General features: G+C 36.7%; 1 protein-coding gene across 1 annotated transcript; it reads right to left on the minus strand.

The window, feature by feature from the left end:
- Positions 1-6,964: 6,964 nt before the first annotated feature.
- On the minus strand, positions 6,965-16,188 carry LOC138333662 (uncharacterized). Its single transcript, XM_069282189.1, has 4 exons — positions 15,481-16,188; positions 12,979-13,055; positions 11,382-12,585; positions 6,965-10,710 (listed from the first exon to the last, which is right to left on the minus strand). The coding sequence occupies exons 3-4, from the start codon at positions 12,574-12,576 to the stop codon at positions 9,833-9,835; spliced, it is 2,073 nt and encodes a 690-aa protein (XP_069138290.1). The 5' UTR covers positions 12,577-12,585; positions 12,979-13,055; positions 15,481-16,188; the 3' UTR covers positions 6,965-9,832.
- Positions 16,189-26,119: the final 9,931 nt, after the last annotated feature.

The raw sequence follows: 26,119 nt of genomic DNA on the forward strand, positions 1-26,119 counted from the left end.
TCTTAAGTGATCGGAACCCTTGGAGTATCGAGGATGCATATGCCAGGCTTCGACCTTCTAAAGATAGGTGGGTTTTTTGCTCCCTTTTTACACGTCTCATAAAACTGGCACTTAGAACTTTCGTAATTTCATACATGCACACTGTACGTGTAGATTGTTGGTTATTTTGTGGGCATGCAAACGGAGGATTATCAAAAGTCCCTCCAACTCTGGTTTTCTATATCGAATCCCTTCAGATCGGAGACTGAAACCTTAAAACAGGAAGTGGGCCAGCGGCCATCTTGGAATGCTGAAATCTTTACGAAAATGTTTGCATGTTGTTCGGCATCAATTAAAACCCCTATAGACCAATTTTCATTCAGATCGGAGACTGAAACCTTAAAACAGGAAGTGGGCCAGCGGCCATCTTGGAATGCTGAAATCTTTATGAAAATGTTTGCATGTTGTTCGGCATCAATTAAAACCCTATAGACCAATTTTCATTGAGATCGGAGACCGAAACCTGAGAACAGGAAGTGGGCCAGCAAACGGAGGATTATCAAAAGTCCCTCCAACTCTGGTTTTCTATATCGAATCCCACGTGGATCAGTTGCCTGGTACTGATCGTTGCGTACATCATTTGCTTCGGGTACTTTTTGGTTTATTTATTTATTTTTACGTCCTATTAACAGCCAGGGTCATGTAAGGACGTGCCAGGTTTGTTGTTGGAGGAAAGCCGGAGTACCCGGAGAAAAACCACCAACCAGCGGTCAGTACCTGGCAACTGCCCCACATGGGATTCGAACCCGCATCCCAGAGGTGGAGGGCTTGTGGTAATATGTCGGGACATCTTAACCACTCGGCCACCGCGGCTTCGGGTACTCCGGTTTTTCCAATTCCTAGACCTGGCATGTCATTATACGACCATGGATGTTAATATGACTTAAATTACAAAGATTATATCAGTAGATATACTTTCTCGCAATAACGACAATTAAATGTCGTTATAACGAGAATAAAAGCTGTTTGTAGTTGTGTTAAAATAGGTTTATTCACTTGTACAATAAAATACGAACAATTGTAAACAGTTGACAATATTTATTAACACAAGAATGGAGACAATAAACCCTGAAATAAAAAGAACACCTGAAAATATACCTGTATATACCTTATTACTTTAAAGTATCAATATATAATAGTCGTAACATTTATGTGTCCCAATATATTATCAGGTGTACTTTTTATTTCAGGGTTTTTGTACAAGTGAATAAACTCATATTTAGACCGCGTGAAGCTGTGAGTTGATCATGATTGCTTACGTGCTAATCACATGAGAGAAACGAAGAGTAAATATTGGTTCACGATCAGAATTCCCCTTTCAAGTCCATAGTTCTAAAGTTGTTTGAACAGAAGACGTCTTTTCAGTCGATCGGTAAGTAGCTGTATATAGTTTCAATTGTATTCTATGTTTTGTGATGTGATATTTGGTATTTTTTTTTTTGAAATTTTAAGGTTAATTGCATGATGTACATGTAGCTTATAACTGTCGGGCATGTGAATTCATATTTAATTTACTGTTATGAATAAGTTGAAGTGAATATTGTGGTTAACTCTGGATCTGTGAAACATATCTGAGTGTCGTATCTGTCAAGTTTCATTCAATCCCCGTCATTATATATATGCTTACCATACATCGGCATACTTTTGACCCAGTATTACACATACTGTACAAATATTAATGTATAAAGGTATCCATATATTTATAGAATCAAAAGCCTGTGGAATAATTATATCATACACGCATGCATAATGTACAAATGATGTAGGTTCATTCCGTTCCTGGTTTTTGGCCCGAAGCGGGTGTTGGGACCCTGGGGTCAGCCTCCTTACAAACAAATGTCCCCACATAGGAGGTTTTGGGGCCCTGGGGTCAGCTTCCTTACAAGCAAATGTCTCCACACAGGAGGTGTTGGGGCCCTGGGGTCAGCCTACCTAAAAACAAATGTCCCCACACAGGAAGGAATGGGGCCCTAAGGTCTGCCTCCTTACCAACAAATGTCCCCTACAGGACTTACTAACAAATGTCCCCCACACACGCCCATTCAAGAAAATAAATCGCCCACAACCCCATAAGGAATTATATCTCAGCCTATTTTTATAAATATTCCATAAAAACACAGGAGGTGTTGGGGCCCTAGGGTCAGTCTCCTTACAAACAAATGTCCCCACACAGGAGGGATTGGAATATTCGGGCCAAATGTTACGGATATCGATGTTAGTATATTAGCATTATTTGGCGTAAATATTTTGCAACAATACTTCCTAACGATCAACTGTAGACAAACGATTACTAAATTGTATTTTATTGAGTAATAGGAGAAAATCAAATTTTGGTAACATTTAGTCAATTCAATTGTGTAATGGTTATATTACAAACATTATGCTTTGCTCGCCCTTTGTAATTACTATCCTAATTGTACTCAGCGGTCTGATCAAAAGAGACTCATCATACCAACTTTATATACAGATATACTTCTGTAATATCATCTGTTCAATTAATAATTTGACCAATTAGGTCAAAATCTTAACTTAGTTCTAAAAAGAACAATAAACACACTTTCCACGCGATTGTTTCATTTTCATTTTCTATTTCGGTATTGGCTTATACAGCTGTCTTTGAACTAATTACATATAATCATATTAATATTTTAAAATAAAACAATTTTGTGTTTATTACTATTTGAAAAATATGATTTGTTTGTGCGAGTTTGAGTTTGCAAGTGTTTGTGAAAGTGTAAATGAATACGATTTCAGTGTAGATTACTAAAGTAATATCATCTGTTCAATTAATAATTTGACCAATTAGGTCAAAATCTTAACTTAGTTCTAAAAAGATATAAGTATCATAAATCCAGCTGACGAGCCAAAGAACTAATGATGAAAGAACTAATGTCTTGACCAGGGCACAGAACCCAGAGCCTTCCTCATAGGGACTAACGCTCAACTCAAGGCCAATAGTTAGGCGGTGCCAAGAAGTCATTAGGAAACATAGTCAGTTAAGAAGAAGAGAAAAGATGAGATCCCAAATTTAGTTTTTTTACAACCATGCAATAGGGGAAGCAGGTAAATTCTAATGCCCTAACAACCTGCAAGAAAAAAACCATGCAACACAACCAACTCGGTCACGGTATACTCCCGGTATAATGAGTGCGAAGCAGAAGCAGAAACTAGCAGTGTAAGTGGGTGTTTTTTTTTTGATAGATTAACATCCTATTGACAGTTAGGGCCATGTGAGGACGGCCTCCCAAGTATGCGGTGTGTAGCGTGAGGTAGTGCAGTGTGCGTGTTTTGGAAGACTAGCACTTTAATAGACTACTGTGTATCTCGGCCAGGGAACAGAACCCTGAGTCTACCTCAAAAGGACAAGCGCTCAACGGAAGGCCAAAAGTGAGGTGGTGTCAAGGTAGACTTTAAGAAGAATAAAGTAAAGTTAAGATGAGAAAAGGTATGATCATAAATTAAGTTGTATTTTACGATTATGAAATATGGGCGGCAGTATGTATAATTCTAACGCCTACCTGCAGGGCAGAGAAAAGGATGATAAAGGAGGATAGGAAGAGGACATAAATATCCACTTTTAAATGGTTTGTTTGATCGTTCGTTTGATTAAATTTACGTCCTATTAACATCCAGGACTATGTAAGGACGGCCTTCCGTGCATGCGTTAAGTGTGAGGTGCGTGTTTTGGGAGACTAGGGTAGGTTTGTGTTGTGTCCTGTTGTATAGCGATATTCCTGTCCTTTATGTAGTGCTATAACGATGAAGCATGCCGCCGAAGACACCAAGCAACACATCCCACCGGTCAAATTATACTGATAACGGGCGAACCAGTCGTCCAAACAGGAGCTAAACAGAACTTCCAATTTTATATTTTTCACTTTTTAATAGCTAATCAAAATCCATGGGGGGACCTGGAGGCGACATTTTCTTTACAAGATCGCTATGCATACACTGGAAACAAGAAATCCAATATAATATTTTCTGTTGGGGTGTTTTAAAATGTTGCGTGTGGCAATCTCCGACCTTATCACGGCAAGACACCCAGCTCTGGTAAAAAGCATTGTTGTGCGACCGGATGACTCAGAGGCTGACACCAGCTGATATGACAATGATGAGGTAGAGGCAGTACAGATCACAAACAATTGTTAATTTGATTATTTTAACGTCCTATAAACAGCCAGGGGTCATGTAAGGACGGCCGCCCATGTATGCAGTGTGTAGCATGTGTGAAGTGCGAGTTGCGTGTTTTGGGAGACAGCGGTATCTTCGTGTTGCATATTCTTGTATAGTGGAACTTTTGCGCTTTTAATAGTGCTATATCACTGAAGCATGTCGCTAAAGACACCAAGCAACACATCCCACCCGGTCACATACTGTCAACGGGCGAACCAGTCGTCCAACTCCCTGTATGCTGAGCGCTAAGCAGGAGCAGAAACTACCACTTTTATAGACTTTGGACAGAACCCAGAGCCTTCCTCACAAGGGGCGTATGCTCAATCAAGGCCAAATGTGATGTGTTGCCAAGGGAGGCGTTAGGAAATATAAAGTCAGTTAGGAAGAAGAAAAAGATAAGATCCTGAATTTAGTCGCCTTTTACGATCATGCAATAGGGGCAGCAGGTATAATTCTTACGCCCTTCCTGCTGGGCAGATAAAGACAGTGGTGTATCGGTCGGAAAAAGAGCCCGAAATTCAACGAAAGCTAAAGGTGAGGTGGTGTCAAGAAGAAAGTGATTAAAAGTTAGGAATAAAGAAAAAATAAAATATTATACCCTGAATTTAATCGCATTTTATGATTATAAAAGTTTGATTGATTATTCTAAACAGCCATGGTCATGTAAGGACGGCCTCTCATGTATACAGTGTGTAGCTTGTGTGAAGTGCATGCTTTGGGAGACTGTTCGTGTTGTGTCTTCTTGTATAGTTGAACTGTTGCCCTTTTAATAGTGTTACATCTCTGTAGCGTGCCGCTGAAGACACCCTCCTGCAGGGCCACGTTTGATTAATTAACGTCCTATTAACAGCAAGAGTTATGTAAGGACGGTTTCCTATGTACGGGGTGTGTTGCGTGTTTGCAGTGCGGGTGTGTGTTATGGGAGACCGCTGTATATTCGTGTTATTAGTGTCTTCTTTACAGCGTACGATACTGCTCATCCATCTTATTCCTGTCCCGAAAAAAATCCACACACCGAGTCCGTGATTCTTACAGCAACTAAGAAAATACCTATCAACATCTAAACAGTGGCGATATTCCAAACGTCTCAGGAAATTCCGAGAAACCTAAATGGTAATGTCTGTTTTACCATTCACCGACATCGAATATAGTGACCTCCAAGACGATTTCCGTAAAGAATTCAACTACAGTAAATACGCGAAATAAATGACAAAACTATTTTAAATTCACTTCTAATAATTGGTATTCATCCAAATGGGCTAAACCCCATTTCAGGTTTTAATATTTTTAAAAGTTTGTTTACTCCAGTATGTTGTATGTTGTATGGTTGTGAACTCCGGAATTTGAATTAGAACGAACACAAAGGTGTATGCTTGTAGACGTTGTATTGGTCTCCCAAAAACGTCCTCATCAGCTGTAACAATGTTTAGGATCGTTTGATATATGGGGCGAAGTAGAAAGACGGAAGTTATTATTTTGGAATAAATTGTGCTTGGGTAAAGCTAAATTTATATGGAAAACACTTTTTATTACTCGACTATGTTAGTTTTTGTATGATGATGTATGTAATACTTGTACTCAAACAGGATTTATACCCGATATATACAATACAGTGTTTAATGGTTACCACCAGCAATGTGTTGGAAGCGTTTCATTAACAGATTTTTGTATGATTTTTATTACATAAGTTTGTTTGTTTGTTTGTTTGATTTATTAACGTCCTATTAACAGCTATGGTCATGTAAGGACCCGCCTCCCCCATGTAATGCAGGTGTGTTGCGTCGTATGTTGTGAGAGGTGCGTGTTTCGAGAGACTGGCGGTAAGGATAATGTTGTGTTCTTCTTTGTATAAAGAGAAATATCTTTAGACCGTTTAATGAGTTTCCTATTTCACTGAAGCATGCACTGCCGAATGACAACCAAGCAACACACCCCCACTCCGGTCACATTATACTGACAAAGGGCGAACCAGTCGTCCACTTCTCCCCTTTTGCTGAGCGCTAAGCAGGAGCAGTAAACTACCCCCACTTTTATAGACTATTGTGTGTCCTCCGGCAGGGGACAGCGACCCAGAGCCTTCCTTCACAGGGGCGAACGCGCTCCAACGCAAGGCAAAAAGTGAGGCCGTCCAAGGGAGGCATTAGGAAGGATAAAAGTCAGTAGGATGAATATCAAGAGTTAATATCCCTAAATTTAGTCGCCCTTTTAACGTTCATGCTAATAGGGCAAGGGATTCTAACGCCACTAAATGGAAAGAAAATCTTAATAATCGTGAAGAGCTTGCGAGGTACTCCGCTATTCACAGTAATCCTGGTATAAATCCTATTTTACAACTAAGTACAAAGTACATCTCTCGACACCATGTGTGGGATATTGTAGATTTATTTAAGTACTCCCTATCATGTGAGAATGATATTTTACAATGTAAACTTTGATAGTAAAACAAGTAGTGATATTATATTACATTTTATACTAGAATGTCCATCTCTATATTTGAGTCGTGACAAACTTCTGGATGGTGTTGTGAATGCGATAGATACAACATTTTACATAATTTTTTAAAATTATATTGTATGTTCTAGTTTCACACTCTAATGTTGTTATGTTACCATTATTATGTAAAATGACACAATCTCCTTGAAGGAGGAAATAAAGAATGTCTGTCTGTCTTTGGATAATTAAGGGCTGATTTTGGCCCCAACACAGATTCCCTTTTTTTTTTATACCATATGTTAACCAATATATGAGGTTTATAAAACAACACAGTTTCAAAGCGTTCTTTCATACCGTTGCTTAGCAACAGGCTTGGCAACCTGTATACCATTTTCATGTTATTATAGCCAGGTTGATCACTTAAGATTTTCCAATTGGTATATTAAGAGGGAAACTTAATAAGAAATTGTGCATATTTTATTGTATATAATATAGGGAATCATCAATGCATGTCCCATTTCTTACATACATGGTGCTACATGTATTACAGCCCATAGTAATGCCATAGCAACTGATTTCTCTCCATAGCAACACCAAACAAACCTCTCAAAACACACACAAACAAGTTTTTAGACATGAATAAATCAATGGAAGTTTTTTTTGTTTATTCTATAATATATAGAATGTCAGAATGATTCCAATCTTGTTATTTTAGAGAAATGTGAAATAAAAACAACAAGGCAGTCTTCACATTCCTGGAATTTTATATCAGTCAAAGTCCAGAGATGATACATTGTAGCAACAACATTTTTTAAAACAATTAGACATTAGATAAAACAATAATTAATATAAATGTGAATATGATTAGAATACCACCCACTCACTATTTACAAAAGAAAAATGCCATTTATCAAATTCATTTAAATGCATATTAGGCCATTGAATGAACGATGACAGACTCTGATGTACAGCAGGCCAAGTTTACGAGCATTTTCAGCCGCGCCAGTGACTTACGAACTTACAACTTTTCACGGTGTGCCAGAGGTTCGCATCCTGTTCTGTAAATCACGTTACGTCATCTACCCCTACTTATCCCTTAATTAATCCCTTCCCATTGTCATGCCATTCAGTAAAAAGTAACAGGATGAATCAAACAACTTGCAATGCTACTTATTAGTTAAATAATCAACATACATATGGAATACAATAAATAATTATCACTATTCTAAAAAAATAACACTTTTGCATATAGCAACCAGACTTATGTACAGTTTTGTTTCCATTTCAAATACAAAGAATGCAACAGACATGCATTATATGACTACTACATGTTCTTTCATAGCCATTTTGTAAATATGTTTTCTGATTTTCATGTTTTTACTATATTTGTGTTTTACTTAGCAACATGCCATAGCAACAGTTGTATAACTATATTCCACTCAAAGTCCAAAGATCCCATTTGATGGTAAAATGAAGATTTTGAATTGAAAATTACAGAAAGCTTTGCGTTTACAGTTGTTATTTCTATCATGAACAGTACTTTTGTATATTGAAAGATAAAAATAAATCAAAGTACTCAAAGTACTGCAAATACAACACAACAGAAACAGAAAAATAGAAAACCATATTAGAAAGACTTTGATATCAATTATTTTAAGAACATTCAACTGATCACAGAAAATACATATGTTTTGTATGACATTTTTCTTAATTAAAGTTCCTACATGAAATAAAAGATTTTAAAATTACAAAAGAAAACAAAAATCTTCATTAAAAATGAGTTTTTATCCTATACTCTTGTTTCTTATGTTGCACATACACTTATTTTGGTAACACCATACACACATGAGGGCAGCCTTATAAGTTATCTTGCCTTTACCTAAGATCTGTTTTTAACAATCATTTAAAAACATTATTTAAGGTACACAGAAAGAACATCTGATAAGTTTACTTTATAACTCTCAGGTCTATAAGCCTTAGATAGTAAGTCCAATTTGAATTATCATTAACAGAGATTATGTAAGTTGGACAGAGGAGTCACCAGCAGGCACAAAAGTCAGGGAGTTGACCTAGATAGTGCTGTGTATTATATAACACTCTGTGTATTCTACCAATCAGAAGGCAGTCTTCCCATGACTATTGATGATTGGTCCAAAGGATTATTATTCAATGAATAGGGAATTTATGAGTGGAGTTTATGAATGAAATAGTTCAAGAGGTCACCACTAGATGTCATTGCAGGGCAAGTCCTACAAATCTACAGTAAACCGGATAGCAATAATACAAACGCTACACGCGTTGTATTAACAAGGAGCCGCAAAGCTTGGCATTATCCCCCGCGCCCAGTTGTATTTTTTAATAAATTTCCATGGTAACAGAAAAAGTATTGAAAATGGAAGGTTCCCATTAGAAAAAGGCACAACTAGAGCACTAGCCTAACATGTACAGAAAGTTTCGTGTAGCCAAGTTGAACGGTTTAGGAGTTATAGCCCGGAAACGATACTCGGACGCACGGACGCACGGACGCACGGACACACGGACGCACGGACAGAGCCCAAATCAATATCCCCCGCAAACGCGTTTCGCGGGGGATAAAAATAGAACAACTTTGACCATAGCTACCAACGCTATGAACATTTTAGATACAAATAATGAAGCACACATGTATTAAATGTATTCGTTCATTGCTATTTTTGTAAATATATTCACTAATTTTCATATTACTGTAAGCATAACCAAATAGTGAATTACTTTGCATAGCTACTTAAAATTACTTGTGCACATTTCAAATTCAATTTACAACAACATACATGTATTTGATATTATACATGTAAAACATTTTCAATTGAACTTAGAATGTAAACTTTGTAAAGATGTTGTCTCATCTTTGCTTAATAATGTTTATATTTTTAACATGGAATGCTGGATAGGAAGGAGAATTATCATACATGTATATCCAGCGCCAATCCAGAGCCATTTTCCTTTAACTAGCGTTGAAATAAAGCAACATATACATAAGTTTTCATGAACAAGACAAATAAAGTGTATCATTCTTAACCAATCAAAAATACGGATTTAACTAAAACAGAATGATACTGATAGACTATATAATTATTATACATGTACATTACAATATAACAGCAAAAGTATGAATATGAATATTATGTATCTGAATTAGTACCAGAATTCATTCTTCAATGTTCTCCCCTGCATCATCCACAGCCTGAACTAGTTTGGACTGTTTATCCTGTGCTAAAACTCCCTCCTGATGCCTTTGATACCCAATATACCATAACACACTTGCAACATGTGCACAGCAGCCAACAACCCTCGCTCCAACTTTGCAAGTGCAATACCATCCAGATACTGAACAATGTGTAGATGTGTCCTCTAAAGAGTACTTGATCCATAGAGTGTGTTGAGAGTTCTTGGAATGACGCGACTGTATCTTGACCTGAAGCAGATTTGGGATATCCTTACATATCATCAAGTCATATATGCCCTCATCATCCACATGTTCCTTTGAATAGGATATACATTGTTTTATTTGGTACACACCCATGGTGATGCTTCTAAGATCTTCCATGCTAATGCGAGGAAAATCTGATAGAATCTCGTCAGCAGAATTTACTTTTTGGTATGGCGTTCTCCTCTTTAGAAGATTATGTTCCTCCACAAGTTCCTTAACTGCATTAGGCAGGGTGACTCTTTCTAACATCTGTATTGCCAACTCTTCAGACTCTGGTTCCATACTTGCTAAAGGTGGACGGAACTTGTTACACATAGCACAAATGATTCTTATGAAGTCTCCAATCTGGGGCACAAGAGTGTTTGGGACAACTTTATCCAGGAGTCTCCACTGCTTTATCCTACCATTAGCACTCTCCACCACCCACCTAACCTTCGTTACCAACCGCGACAGGTTTGCCTCTTCTGTGGTATGTTGCTTTGCACCTTTCTGAAGGTAGGAAGGCATTTCCACCCTTAGCCCGCTCTCCTGAAGAAATTCCATGGCATCCCTAAAGCCTCTGTCAACCACCATGACATCATCCTCCTTTAACCAATCTGCAATAAAGATCAAAAATAAAATGAGTTTATTTATTATTATGTATACACTATATAACATTCTTTGCTATTTATCCATGTTTATACAATTTCATAATTATTTTACACTACATATTTGTCAAAAATAAGATGCAACTAAGAATGCCACTGACTTAAAATGTCAATGTGATCTAGCATCTCTTTCAACAGTTTAAACTTGATCGTATGTAACTTTGGGAACCATTATGCTATTTTTTATCAGGTGAAGTATGCAATATGACAACTCCGAAAAAATAATCAAATCATGATTTGAATGACCTATATCTGAACATTACAAGCTCTTTCTGTTATTCACCGGTATATATGTGAAGTTAGATCATAGGTTCTATGTACCGGTATATTTATAAGTTCAATAATTGGCATGTACATGGTCAATATATGGTCAGTAAATTAAATTACATACTTATATTAATCCAAACAAATATTTATTGCAATTTACAGGCTGATGACAATATGAATACTGAACTATAGTATATTTGTATATAATTATATACATTTACTCTGCATCCTATCATCAATCTCCATATGATGTCAATTCATTGCTGTCAACACTATAATTATATTGTTAATGTATATATGTTATAGGACCATAACATTTACATGTATTGCTTAAAGTTAATTGTTTTATTTACCTTTCATGTCTTCTGAATTGTTGTTCATCATGTGCTTGATGATGCTTGCATCATTATTACTGTAGTCTGCCATATATGGTCCAAGTACGCTAAGTATATAGCCATCGGATCCAACAACCATCATTGGTTTCACTAAAGGGCGGTTTTTATGAAGACTGTAGGAGCGTCGTTGAAAGTAATAGTCACCACTCTTCTGTATAAATATATATGTGCCATCTAACAAAAGAACTGCTTCATCTTCAGCCTTTGTGAAAAGGGTCCTTGCAACAGGTGTTGTGTGTTTATCACAAAATTCCTGATGGGATATGTGTTGAAATCCTAGATGCTTTGGAACAAACGTATCCATTAACTCCTCTTTTACAGATGGAATTATGCGCTGAACCTGAGTCTCAGAAAGACCAAATATTGAAGATAATAAAGAGTTTGGGAGTCCAGTTCTGAGTTTAGTGAGGAAAACAGCAACACATGTTTTGATTGACCTGTTGTTGTTATTTCGTAATGAGTGTATGTAAGAAGTCAGCTCATGGAACTGATCTCTTGAGAGACCTGTGAGATTCTGATAGTCAGAATCTTGCAGTGCAGTAGGCACATCAAAATTTAGATGAGACATAGTTTTCATTAATGTTCTCACATTGTCCAACATATATCCAATCTCAGTTCTTGAAAGAGTCTCAGAGGATTTTGTAGAATTAAGTAACAATACACTTTCCTGAGTAAAGTATCCATTTACAAGATGGAACTTACAACATCTGCTATCACTGTTAATGAAAATACCAACATGAACAAAAGCCTGTGTAATAGCAGAAGATGGCACAACAGTAAGGTGATTTCGGTGTCCTGATGGTTTTTTACATAGTACACAGTTTTTATGGTTCCTTGGAGTTGAACAGATTTTCAGTTCTACAGACTTTGGAGATTTTAGGGCCTTAGATGTTTTCTCTAAATTATGGCAGAACTCTGGATCATCTGTCTCTTCAGAATTTGACATATGTTGACTGTTATTTCCTTGCAACACCAGTGGATCTGATCGAGCCATTCTCCTTCTACAAGCTGAGCACAAGACATCTCCTTCAGTCAATGGTCGATGAAGCTTCTTTTCAGTTTTTTCCTTGAGGTAAGGGGGCACCGGACGACGGGATGAGGGATCAGATCTACACCTCTTTAAACACTGGACACAACAGAAGTGTTTTGGCATTTTTGCAGTCTGAAAAGAATATTTAAAAACTTTATATTATTTTATTCTGGTGCAATGTGTTAAGTGAATAAATAGGTCAGTATTTAATACATGCAATGTAGTAACCAGATTAAAATTTCATCAATATGGTTATCAATCATTGGCAACACTTTAAAGTATTTGTGAAATTAAAACTGCACACTATTGAATGTGTGATAAGCATATGTCACCCTAAGTCATAAAATCTATCTTTTGTTGCTTTAAACTTGTACAGAGAGAATTAATACAGCAATTACTGTCAATTAGCTTAATAATTGACAACAAATTGGGGCTGAGAATGAGAAGGGAGAATACTCAATGATATAGTAGCAACCTTTACCCCAAGTAAAATATATTTACATGTACTTTAGGTTTTCAACTTACATGTATGCAACTTCACTGCAATAATCTTGTTATCGTCAATGTCTCAAGCTATCCCATGCTGGCCGTGATTAGAATTTCTATTGAAAAAAAGAAAGAAAATGAATTATAGTTTATTCGTGCAGTTTTTAAAGTTATATCATAAAATACGGAAAAAAACTAATGACAGAGGATACGCTTTACTTGCCACTGGTCGGTAGCTTTCCTCCACCAACAAACCTGGCATATCCTTACATAAAATGGCCCTATAGCCATGTAACACCCATGATCATTTCTATTTGTTTGAAGTTTGAGGTTATTTTTTCATAGACTAAAGACTTGTATGTCCATTATTACAGTGAATGACATCAAAATTTAAAAAAATATATATAATGTATACCACACTCATTGTTGTGGCCAGACTCAACTAATGGCCAAGATATCAAAATGCCATATTCAATGTATCTTAATTGGTTTTAAACTGGTAAAAGCAAGAAAAAATTTGTAATTAGTACCACACCCAATTATTCAAAATAAAGTGTATGCATAAGTAATATTCAAAATAAAGTGTATGCATAATTAATATTCAAAATAAAGTGTATGCATAATTAATATAACAAATTGGCTTTACACTATCAATGATGATATGATAAAATGCTCTTTTGACTGTTTTTACTTACATGTAAATGTAAGGGAAAAAACTATGGAAGAAAAATAATCAATCCCTCCTAGGGATGTACATGTTTATCAACCCAAGAGATATTTTTTTCAAAGTTTAAATCATTCCGATCTTCAAAAAAATGTTACAATCAAGTTGGGATATCCCTGTTTTTAGATGGATTTATAACAGGAGTAAAAAGTCATATTACATGGTAATCAATCTTTTGTAAAAGGAGCCGGTCAGTGATGGTTTGTACATGTTAATACGGTCTATGTCATTTAACTAACAGAACATGCTATTTTGGCTCAAGTCAGAATTGAGCCGTAGATTTTCACACCAGAGACCTTTAGTAGTTCGATTCCTGGTCAAGACACCGACAACAGGAATTGTGTGTTTTCCCTGTTCTTCTACACTTTATTTAAATACAGAAATCTCTATTATTGAATTAACAGAGATGCATTATGTTATGTATCTGTAACTGAATTAAAAATATCTGCATTTAAAATAGACAAATGGTGCCTAACAACTGTAGGTGTGTCTGTGTTTATACATGTAGAATACATTATTGATTATGTAATTATGTACATAGAGATATGTTCATATATAAACTAGAGATGCATATGTACATGTGAGGTTTGGATTTAAATAAGTAAGGGTTTTTTTTAACAAAAACAATATGTTTTTCTGTATTCTGTAACCTGTTATCATTATACCAGGTCTAATTATAAAATTGATCAAAACATGTCTACAAACTATGATGGCATATTCTTGCCACCACTTAATCTTTAGCAAGATAATTATACATTGTATATCACCAAAATTATCATGATAACTCGACTTATCATGATAATTAAGTTGACTTGCTGTGATGATTAAGTGACTTATCGTGATAATCATGTCGACTATCGTGATAATCATATCGACTTGTCATGATAATTAAGGCGACTTACCATTATAATTATCTTGCCAAAACTATTGTAAGTTGACTTATTATGTTAGTTATCTTGCTAACTAAATCTGAACCAGTTATATACCAAAACATTTATTGAAATATGTCGCCTTGCTTATTGAAATATGTCGCCTTGCTTACTAACAACATCAAGAAAAGTTGTCTTAATTATCATGAGAAGTCGACATAATTATTGCGATAAGTCAACTTAATTTAATTATCACAATAAGTTAACTTAATTCAACTTATCGAATCGTAATAATTTTGGCGAGATAAATATCTCGCTAAATATTAAGTGGTGGCAGGAATATGCCACCATAAAAAACGTTTCCAGTTAATTCTCTACTCAAAGGTTTTTTTGTAGAGTTTTTTTTTGTTGTGACCTCTTGTATCCGTGTGTCTCATTATGACATGTACAGGTAGCCTAGATGTCTGGTGTCAGGGCTAATCCAATAACATTGGACTCTTAAAAAGACGTCGATATTGAGAACCTTCTGATGGGCAATATCGACACGGCATAATGATCAAAATTGTCTCGTGTTGCTTCACCTCTAACATTGTTGGAGAAGTGTCAGGACCAGAGTATTTCGGGCTACTGTACGTAGCCTAACGTAACACCCGCCAAGACGATTTGCGACGAAAATATTCCAAATCAAATCATCGCATTTAAATTAATAACTAATGTGATGGCGATGTAACAGGAGATGTGAAGTATTTGTAGTATTGTTGATGTATTATGTTACATTTTGTTGTGACAGTGCTAAAATATAGTGTTTTACCAAGCCAGGTAACACTGTCGTCTGCCCAATCTCGGAGACTCGATCTGGGGTAGCTGTCAAACTCACCTGACGTCGATATTGAAATGTTGCATTCTATATTTTGGGCGGGTAAACATAGCTTATGAATAGAAACCTACCAATTATGAAATATTCTGGGTAGACAGCCGGTTAAAATCCTCTTCTTTACCATAGACAACTGGTTAAAAGCCGAGACGAGCTGCTGCGCTTTGTTTACGTTTTCCGAGGTCGCAAGTAGTTTACGGAAATATCGAGGTCGCGAAGTCCGGATTTTTTTTTTAACATACTGTACTACAGTACTTTAGTATACTTTGTTATTATTATTATCATAATACTTTGTTTCTCTCATATATTAAATAAAAAAATTGAAATACTTAGATAGATAGATAGATAGATTGATAGATAGATGGGCAAACAGGAACAGCAAAATTCCGGATAAACTGGCCACGTCGACAACTAGAACTTAGTCATCCCTCATCTTACTTTTTGAGTGAAGATCGACTTTTTTCGATTAGTTTTTTTAATTTTTAGATATGAGCGCAGTCGTGCTCCAAAATGAAATTTCATCTGTATATTTGATTTTTGAATATGAACTTAAATCTTAAATATCTTTGTGGAGCAAAACTGCGCTCATATTTAATTTCCATGTTACACACACGAAATTCGGCTATTTTCTCGAAAATACCGGTTATGCGTCTCAAAAACCACCCTATATTTTATATTTAGAGCAATATTATTCAAACCATTGTTATTTTCAAACCACTAATGTATCTTTATTTCAATTTCAAATATAAGAAATATAAAATTTACAAATTCAAGAATGTCAGTATAGTGGGGCAGATTTCGGGGGATACCACATTTAGTCCTTTTGTTACAATCCATGTAGAACTCTATGACAAGTAGCAATTTAAAGGAAATGTTGACGGACAGACGACGAACGACGCGCCATGACATAAGCTCACCGTCCCTTCGGGCCAGGTGAGCTGAAAAGTGTGTAAAAGAACTAATATCCAACGAAACTTAAGAAGAGGAGTGTGCGCGTGCCAGTTATTTGAATATAAACAACAGTATGACTCTAATAAAGCAATTAGAAAAGATAACATAAAATCATGAAGAGTAAAGTTGATACGATCATTAAATAACTGCGAAACAAAAAGAACAGACACAGCGACAGATTTCGAATAGAAAGTGCAGAATTTCACAGAAAGACAAAGAACCAAATCAGAGACAAAATTTAATCACAAGCCTCGAAAAACGGTGTAGTAATTACAGCGCTCAAAATGTTCTGGGAACAAAAACTGTTTCAGGACAAGATAACAATTCACACATTTACATAGAACAACAAGTCTTTGAATTCCGACCAAACAGTGGATAATTTCAATAAGACGCGATATGCGTCTTTCCTGGACCAAAAGGAAGTTATCACTTTCGTGATGAATTTTAAAGGCTTTGAACTGTACATGCATATTTTGGAAGAATTTGAGATACTTTAGGTCTGATTGTGTATATCATTTGTGACCTTCGAGATTTATTACGTAACAGGATTAATTTCTCATCCATCGTAACTGCCAAAAGGACACTGACCACGGCTAATTAATCTCACAATAAGCGATATTTGTCATGCATAAATTTTACACCTTTATTGTATGTGGAACACACCAAGTATGTTCTGGACAGTCTGGAATATTCCTCTGTCTTGAGACATATTCACAACAGTACAAAAGGTACAGAACTTCCGTGTGTTAACCGCTATCTTACATTAAATGGTACCGAGAAATCGATGAAGGAATTAATTAACGAGTCGTTTTTTGCAACAATCTCGGGATTAAAAATAAATATCGGTTTTTTCCAGAGCTACACTTCAGGAATCTCGAGGCAAGTCCTTCGTAACTGCCTTGGAAGTCAGCAGAAAGACACATCTTTGACATTCTCTACACTATAGACTGTTGGATAAATGCGTACCTCGTCTTTCACCTGGCACTTCACATATGCAACAAACCGGATATATAATATTTCGTCCTTCAATGTCCATGGCTGTAAATCGGTTTGACTTAAGCGTAAGGTCAGGAATCACCTGACTGATCACGTCAGTTTTCTAGGGCACTCGCGCAAACCCAAAGATAATTAGTAGATAACTCGTTTAATGTAAGATATAGTTTATCCATATATATCTTAATACTTAATCCGTGTTATTCCAGGGTGCAGTCATTTATTAAATGCATCATCTCAATTAGTTATAAAACTTGTTCAATGTAAGATATAGTTTATACGTCGTCGCCATACGGACAAAAGGCGATTAGAATAGGTCATTTTGAGACCTTGTCTCAGGTGACCTAAAAAGATTCTGCCATTTCACGTGGGTTTTGAAATGAAAACTAGACTTATCAAGCTATAGCAGCAACTTTAAAATTGTTATGATTGTTAAGTTCCACCTTGGAACTTTGTTACTGTGACAGAAATACGTCGCCCACACTTAAGTTATTTAGTGTATATAGTTCAATAGGTTTATTTGAAGACCATAACCTACTTATATACAAATGTAACCACTGGTTTGATGAACAGTATCAGCTTGCCTTGGATAGAATGCAATGGTGCATTCTCATTGGTTGATGCTGACTATAAATGAGAATTCAGGTCCAGCATCATTCCTGTCGACAGTACTATAAATAGCAGTGACGCAACAAACAAGGTAAATCCAGTAATACCCCCAAGGCATACCAGGTGCCAAGAGTACAGAGTTTAAGTGTACAGGGTGATAGGCACAGGGTACATACAGTACATGGTGCACAGGCACAGGGTACATATGGTACAGGGTGCACAGGCACATGGCACATACCAGAACAGGGTTCATAGTTGTACAGGGTGCACGGCACAAAGTACAGGATGCATAGGTGTACAAGGTTCACAGACACAGAGTGCATATATATACAGGATGCATAGAGACAGAGTACAAACCAGTACATGGTGCATAGGTACAGGTTACTGACACAGTGTATAGTAGGCTATTTTTATATGATCACTTGGTACATGTTTCATTCTATCTGTATTTTGTCCATTGTTCAATGAGTAACTATGAGGTACACAGTGCATGTTTCTTTCTTAGTTTACATGTCATAGGAAATTGTTATGTGTTGGTCAAGGTAGACCAGCAGTTCCTTTGTATATACTTGCAATAGCAAACACCCAAACCCAGGAAAAGACCTGGTACGAACTTAAAACACGTTACACAAGTATTATTAATTAAATTGTCATCGATGTTATGAGTGTTCATTTCTATTACGTCCCGCCTGATAGAAATGAACATGATGAAAAGTGGGTATTAAGAAATTAATGTCTGAGCTCGCAGAAGAACACGTGTACGATGCGAAGAATTCGCCAAAAACGCCAATCCTACTACTGCTCTGTGGGCGAGATGACTATGCATAATAAATTAATTCTTCAAACTATTTCGTCCCCTGATATTCACTTTAGAAACTTCTGGCAGCATCAGTAATTTTAATTATCAGAATTAAAAGAAATGATTTTTAACATGTCAATGCATGTGTTCCGCAGGGTGCTCCTCTTTAGAACTTCTTTTTTCAAAAAAACAAAAAAAACAAAAAACAACCTCTGTAGACATATATTTATATATAGAAAGATATGCGTTTATTTTTTATTATAATGAAAAGGACAATGACTGTTTTTGTATGGACAGAGTGGATAACTGACAAGTTTGAAAAGATATATTATACAGGTTCTGATAACCTTACAACTGTTAAATTGCAATCTTCGAACGATTATACGTACCTGGCCTAACAAGCTTTCCTAAAAACAACTATATCTGTCAAGTTTTCTGAGCTACAAGATTGCAACCTTTGTTTTTGCACTTTAATTTAGCATTTAGAATTCAGCTGAAAACGTACATATCAATCATTTTTACAATTCTACGGAAGCGTATTAAGCTGGTAAAGGAAAACATATTTCCGGATAACGAAAACAGTTTCTTTGGCGGCCGCCAGAAAAAAAGTGGTGGCTGCTAGATAAATTATTTGGCGCCATCATATATATAAGTGGCGCGTGTGTTCTGATTAAAATACTATTAATATATAATTTATATTCAAATAAAACATGTGTAATTGCTACTGTGATTATATTGCTCAACATATGGAGGCCGACCACCCTACCTATAAACACCCGTGCCCAAGTGCAACAGCATGCATACAATTACCATTCGACCAATCACGTATAACCGCCGCCTTCACCTACATGTGTTCATGTACCCATTTTACAAGCACATTTCTACATTCCATGTACGTGTCCCACAATGTGCTCCTTTTAACCCTGTTTTTTTGTGGGTTTTTTTTTTTTAAAGAAAACCTCTTTTTTGTCCGTTACCTTCATTTGATTTTATGTTCATTATCCTTTTGATTTTTTGCTGGTATATTAAAGTTAGTATTCTAAAGTATTATAAAAAGACTATTAACATATTACGGGGAATATAAATATAATGTTTCACACGTTTAAGTGAAATGAATTAGTGTGAAATAACCTTTTCCTACGGGTTGTCCTCTAGGTGGCGGTGTAGTGCACGTGCATGCTACCTGGATAGGTCAGGTAAGGCAGTCAAGGCAGCGCACCAGGCGAGGGCAGTTGGGTTTTAAATTTTAGCTAATGATGTAACTTGTGTAAGTATGGTTACCAAGATTGTATATCGGATAATATAATTTTTGATATCGGTGGTTAAATAAATTAATGTTAATCTAAAACATTGTGATGGATTAAAAGGCATCGCACGGTGCGTTTTGGACAGTCTGTATGTGTTGGTTATTCATTGCCACCTGGACATTGTTCTGCGGGAGAAGAAGTTTCACAGAGACAGTATTCATTTGTTACAGATATCATGTTAGATGGCATTGCTGTGATGATTTTTGTCGATCGTACCAGTGATAGCCCCTAAGGTAGGCTCTGGATTCTGTTCTCAATGTCTATAAAAGTTAGTTTCTGCTCCTGTTTAGCGCTCAGCATTACGGGAGAGGGACGACTGGTTCGCCCGTTGTCGGTATAATCTGACCGGATGGAATGTGTTGCTTGGTATCTTCGGTAGCATGTTTCAAACCAAATCAATCATAAGGTGACACACATAAAAACAACCTGCTGTTGACCACCATTCACCTTTTGAATTACGTGAAAACATATCCAGCTGTGGAATACCGCAGTCTCCTAAAACACGCACCATACACTTCATACACAATATGCACCACATACATTGGAGGCCGTCCATATATAACCCTGACTGTTAGGGCGTAAATTTAATCAACCAATCATACTACAAAATGAAGTTCCAGTACATTATTTGGCCATGCAGTTAGAACTGTCTGATAAAAGTGGTAGTTTCTGCTCCTGCTTAGCGCTCGGAAAAAAGGGAAGTAGGACGACTGGTTCGGTACTTGTCAGAATAATGCGACAGAGCGGGGGTGTTGCTTGGTGTCTTTGGCATTATGCTTCAAGGCCCCTGCAGGTTGGGGCGTTAGAATTGTACTTGCTGCCCTTATGATAAAGTATAAACTTTTTTTTCTCCTTCCAAACTGTTTTTCTTCCTTATGTCTCCCTTGCCATCGCTCAATTTTGGCCTTCACTTGAGCTTGCAAGATGTAACACGAAAGTCTCCCATAACACGCACCGCATATCGCATGGGATACCGTCCTTAATGACCTTGGCTGCTAATCAATACGAAGTTAATTCATCCAAAAAAAAAACCGATTGTACATGTAACTTTAGAGTATTTTTCAAGACGATCTACCCAAACATGAACAATTGTTACCAAATCTAAACGTAACGAAATTCAACGTATTCCTTGTTTTTGCTGTACACATAAAAACAGCTTAACCTGCACCATCATAATATGATTAAAACACAGATCCTTATAACCACTCCGTTCAATAGAGGATCTGACAATATCCCAAAAGGGGTCACGTCCAGATGACCTTTTTACCACGTGTTCTTCCTAGCAAATGCAGTTTCTACACCTTACAACATCAATTGAAAATGTCTTTTCGTCCCCAGTATACATATACAATTAGCTCTGTTGTGCACTTCGGGCGAGATGGCCACATACACGAAAATAATTTGGACAGCTTTCGTCCCCAGTCAAGATTCTGGCAGTGCCAATTTGATTGGCCATTTCAAAAGGTCATCTTGACGTGACCTCTAATGGGATGTTCTCAGATCCTCTTATCCAACGTAGTGATAATAGGGATCTGTATTTTAATCAGATTGGCACCATCAGAGAATAGAGGCAATTGATGACGCAATGTCAAGGACATTTCACCGTTGAATGGAGAGCCAAATGGGAATATATGCAGTAACCTATACAACTCAGCGGACCCACATGGCGTTTTCCAAAAGCATATCCTTTGTTGTTTCTTTTGTTGGATTAACAGCTAAGGTCGTGTAAGGAAGGCCTCACTTAATTTTAGTCGCCTTTCACGATCATGCAATAGAGGCAGCAGCAGCAAAAATATCAAGCCAAATATGAAACATTTGCTGAAAAATCACCATTTTTGAGCTTACAAACAGATTTTTTTCATTTCCTGCGTAGAAGTCACTACATATATTGGATGTTTTGGTCCTAATATGTATTTCTAGTTCTATTGTGGTCTTTTTGATACCTCATTTGTCTACTCTGGTTGAAAAATGTCAATGTTATGACTATTTTTCAATTTTTAGTGAAATTAGAGATGGCGGCCATCTTGATGACGACATATCCGGAAGTTCATCCCAACTTATGCAATGTTAACATTTTGATTTGTGGGGTCATAAGGGTTCAGAAAAATATTGGTTCGGAGGTTTGGAGGGGGGTGCATGTGGGACCCTCCTAGCCCATGGCCTATATCACAAGTGCCATGCCTCCCATGTATGCGATCTGCAAGGTGTATCCGTGTTGTGTAACTGTAAGCTAGTCGATTGTGTGGTTTGTCTAACCGAACATTATGGTGGCTGATTTCGACCATGTCACATTACGTCAAAACCTGCTCCGTTCCCGTTCCTTCAATAGAATTATTAGACTTTACTGAGTGCATATTCAACATATATTTTGATTTTACCAGCTGGAAATTTTCGCAGCTACGTTTACCTTATTTAGACACCGTAGAGATGATATAAAGTCAGATTAATATTCTGTTTGCCTGTCTTGCGCAGCGCAGAGCTGATCTGTTTTTTTATGAATAAATGTTCATACAAGTGTGTACCTCATTACTTTACAACTTGTAAAACACCAATGGACATTCATAATACTGTCGTTTATTTTAGAGAAACGGGATCCGTTACTATTTATATTTTGTCAATATAGTAAATTTACAATGATCTGTTTACCTTTACAACTTATTTGTCATAGGTTAAATTGTTTCAAATTCACTACTAGTTGTCTGTGCGCGGGCAGAGTGCTACTGTATATTTTCACGACTCAACTGTTGACCAAAAGTAAGGCGGTGAACGCTATAGAAAGAATAAACTCAGTTAAGTTTCTTCAATGAAGACGAATTATATTTATACAAAATCAATACAAGAGCCAATGATTCCTTAAGTTCATCAATGTATAGATCATATCAGAAAAGTGCAACACGGTACCAGTGATGACAGTCAATGTATAGATCATATCAGAAAAGTGCAACACGGTACCAGTGATGACAGTCAATGTGGTTAAGAACGCATCTTTGTTTGGAAAACAGGATCAACCAATTTTTATTTTCCATAAGCGTTATAGTTACATAGTATAATATACATAGACATATATATAAATTTTAATCATATTCAAGAGATTGACGTCATATAAACAGTAACACAGATAATTTATAACTTAAACGTACACGCACATTACGTACCTTGATAACAAGCATTACTTGTTTGAAATAGACCAAAAATCTGCTATATCGGGTATATGAAATGAGAAATTATAGATCCTATATTTAGTCGCCTTCATGCAATATTGGCAGCAGGTACTATTATAACGCCCTCCTGCAGGGTCATCGAAGCTTACTGCCAAAGATACCAAGCAACACACCCCACCCAGTCGTCTTACTCCCTTTATTCTTAGCGCTAATCAGGAGCAGAAACTACCACTTTAATACTTTGGTGTGTCTTGTCCAGGGGATAGATCCTACCTCACAGGGACGAGCAGTAAACAGAAGGCCAGGTTAAACTATTGATATTAATTTCTGCTGGGCCCTTCACGACATGTGTGCAGGACAGTTATTCTCTTGTAATATCCAAGGCTTATCAGGAAAATGTTTAAGACAGCAGGCCATAATTTTTGATCTTATTCATGTACTGATCTGTATTTAAATGTCCTTCTATTGGTCTCAGCACACCTACTCCGGAGGCACAAACACACACCCAAAACGACACGGACACTCGGGAACTACCATAACGTACAGTCCTGATCCCTAAACACTCAGGACGCCATTTCTCGTTTTTTCCACATATACACTCTTTGATCAGTACCTAAAATTACTTGTGTCTCTTCAGAGAATATTACAGTGTTCCCATTTTCAGAAATTGTCCAATTTCTATGTCCACGGCACCACTCAACTCGTTTTTTTCTGTTAACTGCTGATATCGTCAACGTCTTACAGACCGCCTGGAATAACCCTCAAAATGTAATCTTCTCTGTACAGAAACTTAAACAGGAGTAAATGAATTAAATTGTGTAGATAAATCCGTCAATGTTAGCCGACGATTATGTTTTACTCGGCGAAGTTGTGGATCTTCCTGTTCACTTATTAATCTGGGCTGCTCGCTTCGCCGCTCATTTTCAACACTTTCTCTTTCTTTGCTACAAAACTAAAAATAACCCCACGCGAATTTGACAGATAAGGGAGATAACCCCCGCACTACATCTTGTACAACACAAAAGAGTTCCGATTCTAGTAGCTGCGATGACGTAGCTCTGAACGACGGACGGAAGATTTTTGACAGATGGTCGTCGTCAGAGCTACGATTCCGTCCCATTGCCCGTAGTGTTGCAAAACATCCAGCGGTGAAAATGTTGCATTTCATGTGTGTCATGTAATTTTTTTAATTAAATTCAACAATATCAAACATTTTTAACATAAAATGATTATTTATTTACCCACCTCCATGTCTAAATTATGTTTTGAAGCACTTTTGAATGGCTCACATCTCCGACACGGCTCACTTGGCCGCCATGATGCTTCTCGTTAGAAAGTCTCGCGCTCCAAATATGGCACCTAGTACCATATATGGAATGACCTACAAATTTTCACTACAAAAGAAATATAATGTTACAAAGTTTTTAACATGAACTTTAAAAATTCTTTTTTGCTTAATTCTTAATAATACTTACATTTGTTCAGTTTCACCATATTTATTCTTAGTTTGTTGGCTTTTTAAAACTTTTAAACATATTTTACCTGTTGAGTGTTTCATTTCGTCACGGTTTCCGGTAAATCAAACATGGCGGCGTATTTGAACATAATTATACATGTGTTGTGTTTGCCTTGGATTTTACCACTAATAGTTGATGAAAGATTATAATCGAAAGGTTTGTGAATTGAATATTGATCATAGTTGTCAGAACAATACAGTTACATAAGGATAATACCCGAAAAATATATTTTTATCAGTCTCAAAGTGCTCGATGTGGATCACATCGGGGCTTGCAACAGTAGCGGCAACGGGGTGGAATTCATACCCTGCCGGGAACCGGAGTGGAGGCAGGGTATGATTATTCGTTCTACGATTCTAGTACCAATTTTTGAATCTCAAGGAAAGAAACTAATTACTTCCGGGTATTGACCGACGACGCGTCATAAAAATGTCAAAGACTTTTGTCACGACACTGTAGTAAATTTACTATGATCTGTTCAGCTTTTGAACTCATTCTCCATAGATAAAATTGGTTACAAATTACTACTAGTTGTCTGTATGTGAGCAGAGTGCTGCTGCATGTTTTCTCGACTCGACTACGATGTCGATATAAACGTTATAATAGGACAAATAAACTCGGTTAAGTTTCTTCAATGAAGACGAATTATATTAATCCAAAATCAATACAGGAGTCATATCGGAATATCGTGACATAGGAATCTTTCTCGGCAGTCGGACCTAGGGTAGCTGCAATATTGTAGCTCAAAAGACTTTTAGACAGAAAATGGTGTCGTCTTTAGAGCTACAATTGGTGCCTATTACTGCTAATGGAGCAAAGTAATGATTATGCAAACGATTATAAAACGTCTGTTTGCATTTTATTGTACTTGTTTGATATCGCTGACCTACTAGGCAATAAAACTGAACCACGTGAAATATCAAATTCTCATCGAGGCATTATTTTTTTACATTATACATATGAAGGTCTTTCTGAAGGGAATTTACACGACAAGTCCACAAATTGTGACTTTGACATCTTGTGAGCGGTACAGTAGATATTAAGAATGATAGTTATGTTTGTTTTGGACAAAAATAAATATGTAAATGCATGTATTCGCATAAAATAATTGGAAAACCTACAAAAAAGAATGGAAAACTGTGCCCGAGTGATTTTCGGAGGCAGTGCTCCACTACGACACATAGAGACCAATTCGTGCCCGGCCGAAAGGTATAGTAGGCCGGGTACGTATATTCGTTCTAGGGCATAACAAGTTATTGTAGCATTCTACTAAGTGTCTTGACTACTGTTGAAACAAATAAGTAGTTATATATGCAAGACAGAGAGAGCTGGACAGTTCCCGAATAAAAAATTGTAAGCATGGGCTAAATACCACT

The sequence above is a fragment of the Argopecten irradians genome, chromosome 10, assembly GCF_041381155.1.
Source record: "Argopecten irradians isolate NY chromosome 10, Ai_NY, whole genome shotgun sequence".
In the NCBI taxonomy this organism is placed as follows: Eukaryota; Metazoa; Mollusca; class Bivalvia; order Pectinida; family Pectinidae; genus Argopecten; species Argopecten irradians.

What these genes read in the sequence shown, in the direction of transcription:
- LOC138333662 (XM_069282189.1), bottom strand. Translation starts at nt 12,576, where the DNA reads ATGCCAAAACACTTCTGTTGTGTCCAGTGTTTAAAGAGGTGTAGATCT. An exon ending in CAATTCAGAAGACATGAAAG is followed by an intron (nt 10,711 to 11,381) that starts GTAAATAAAACA and finishes TCTTTATTGCAG; the next exon opens with ATTGGTTAAAGGAGGATGAT.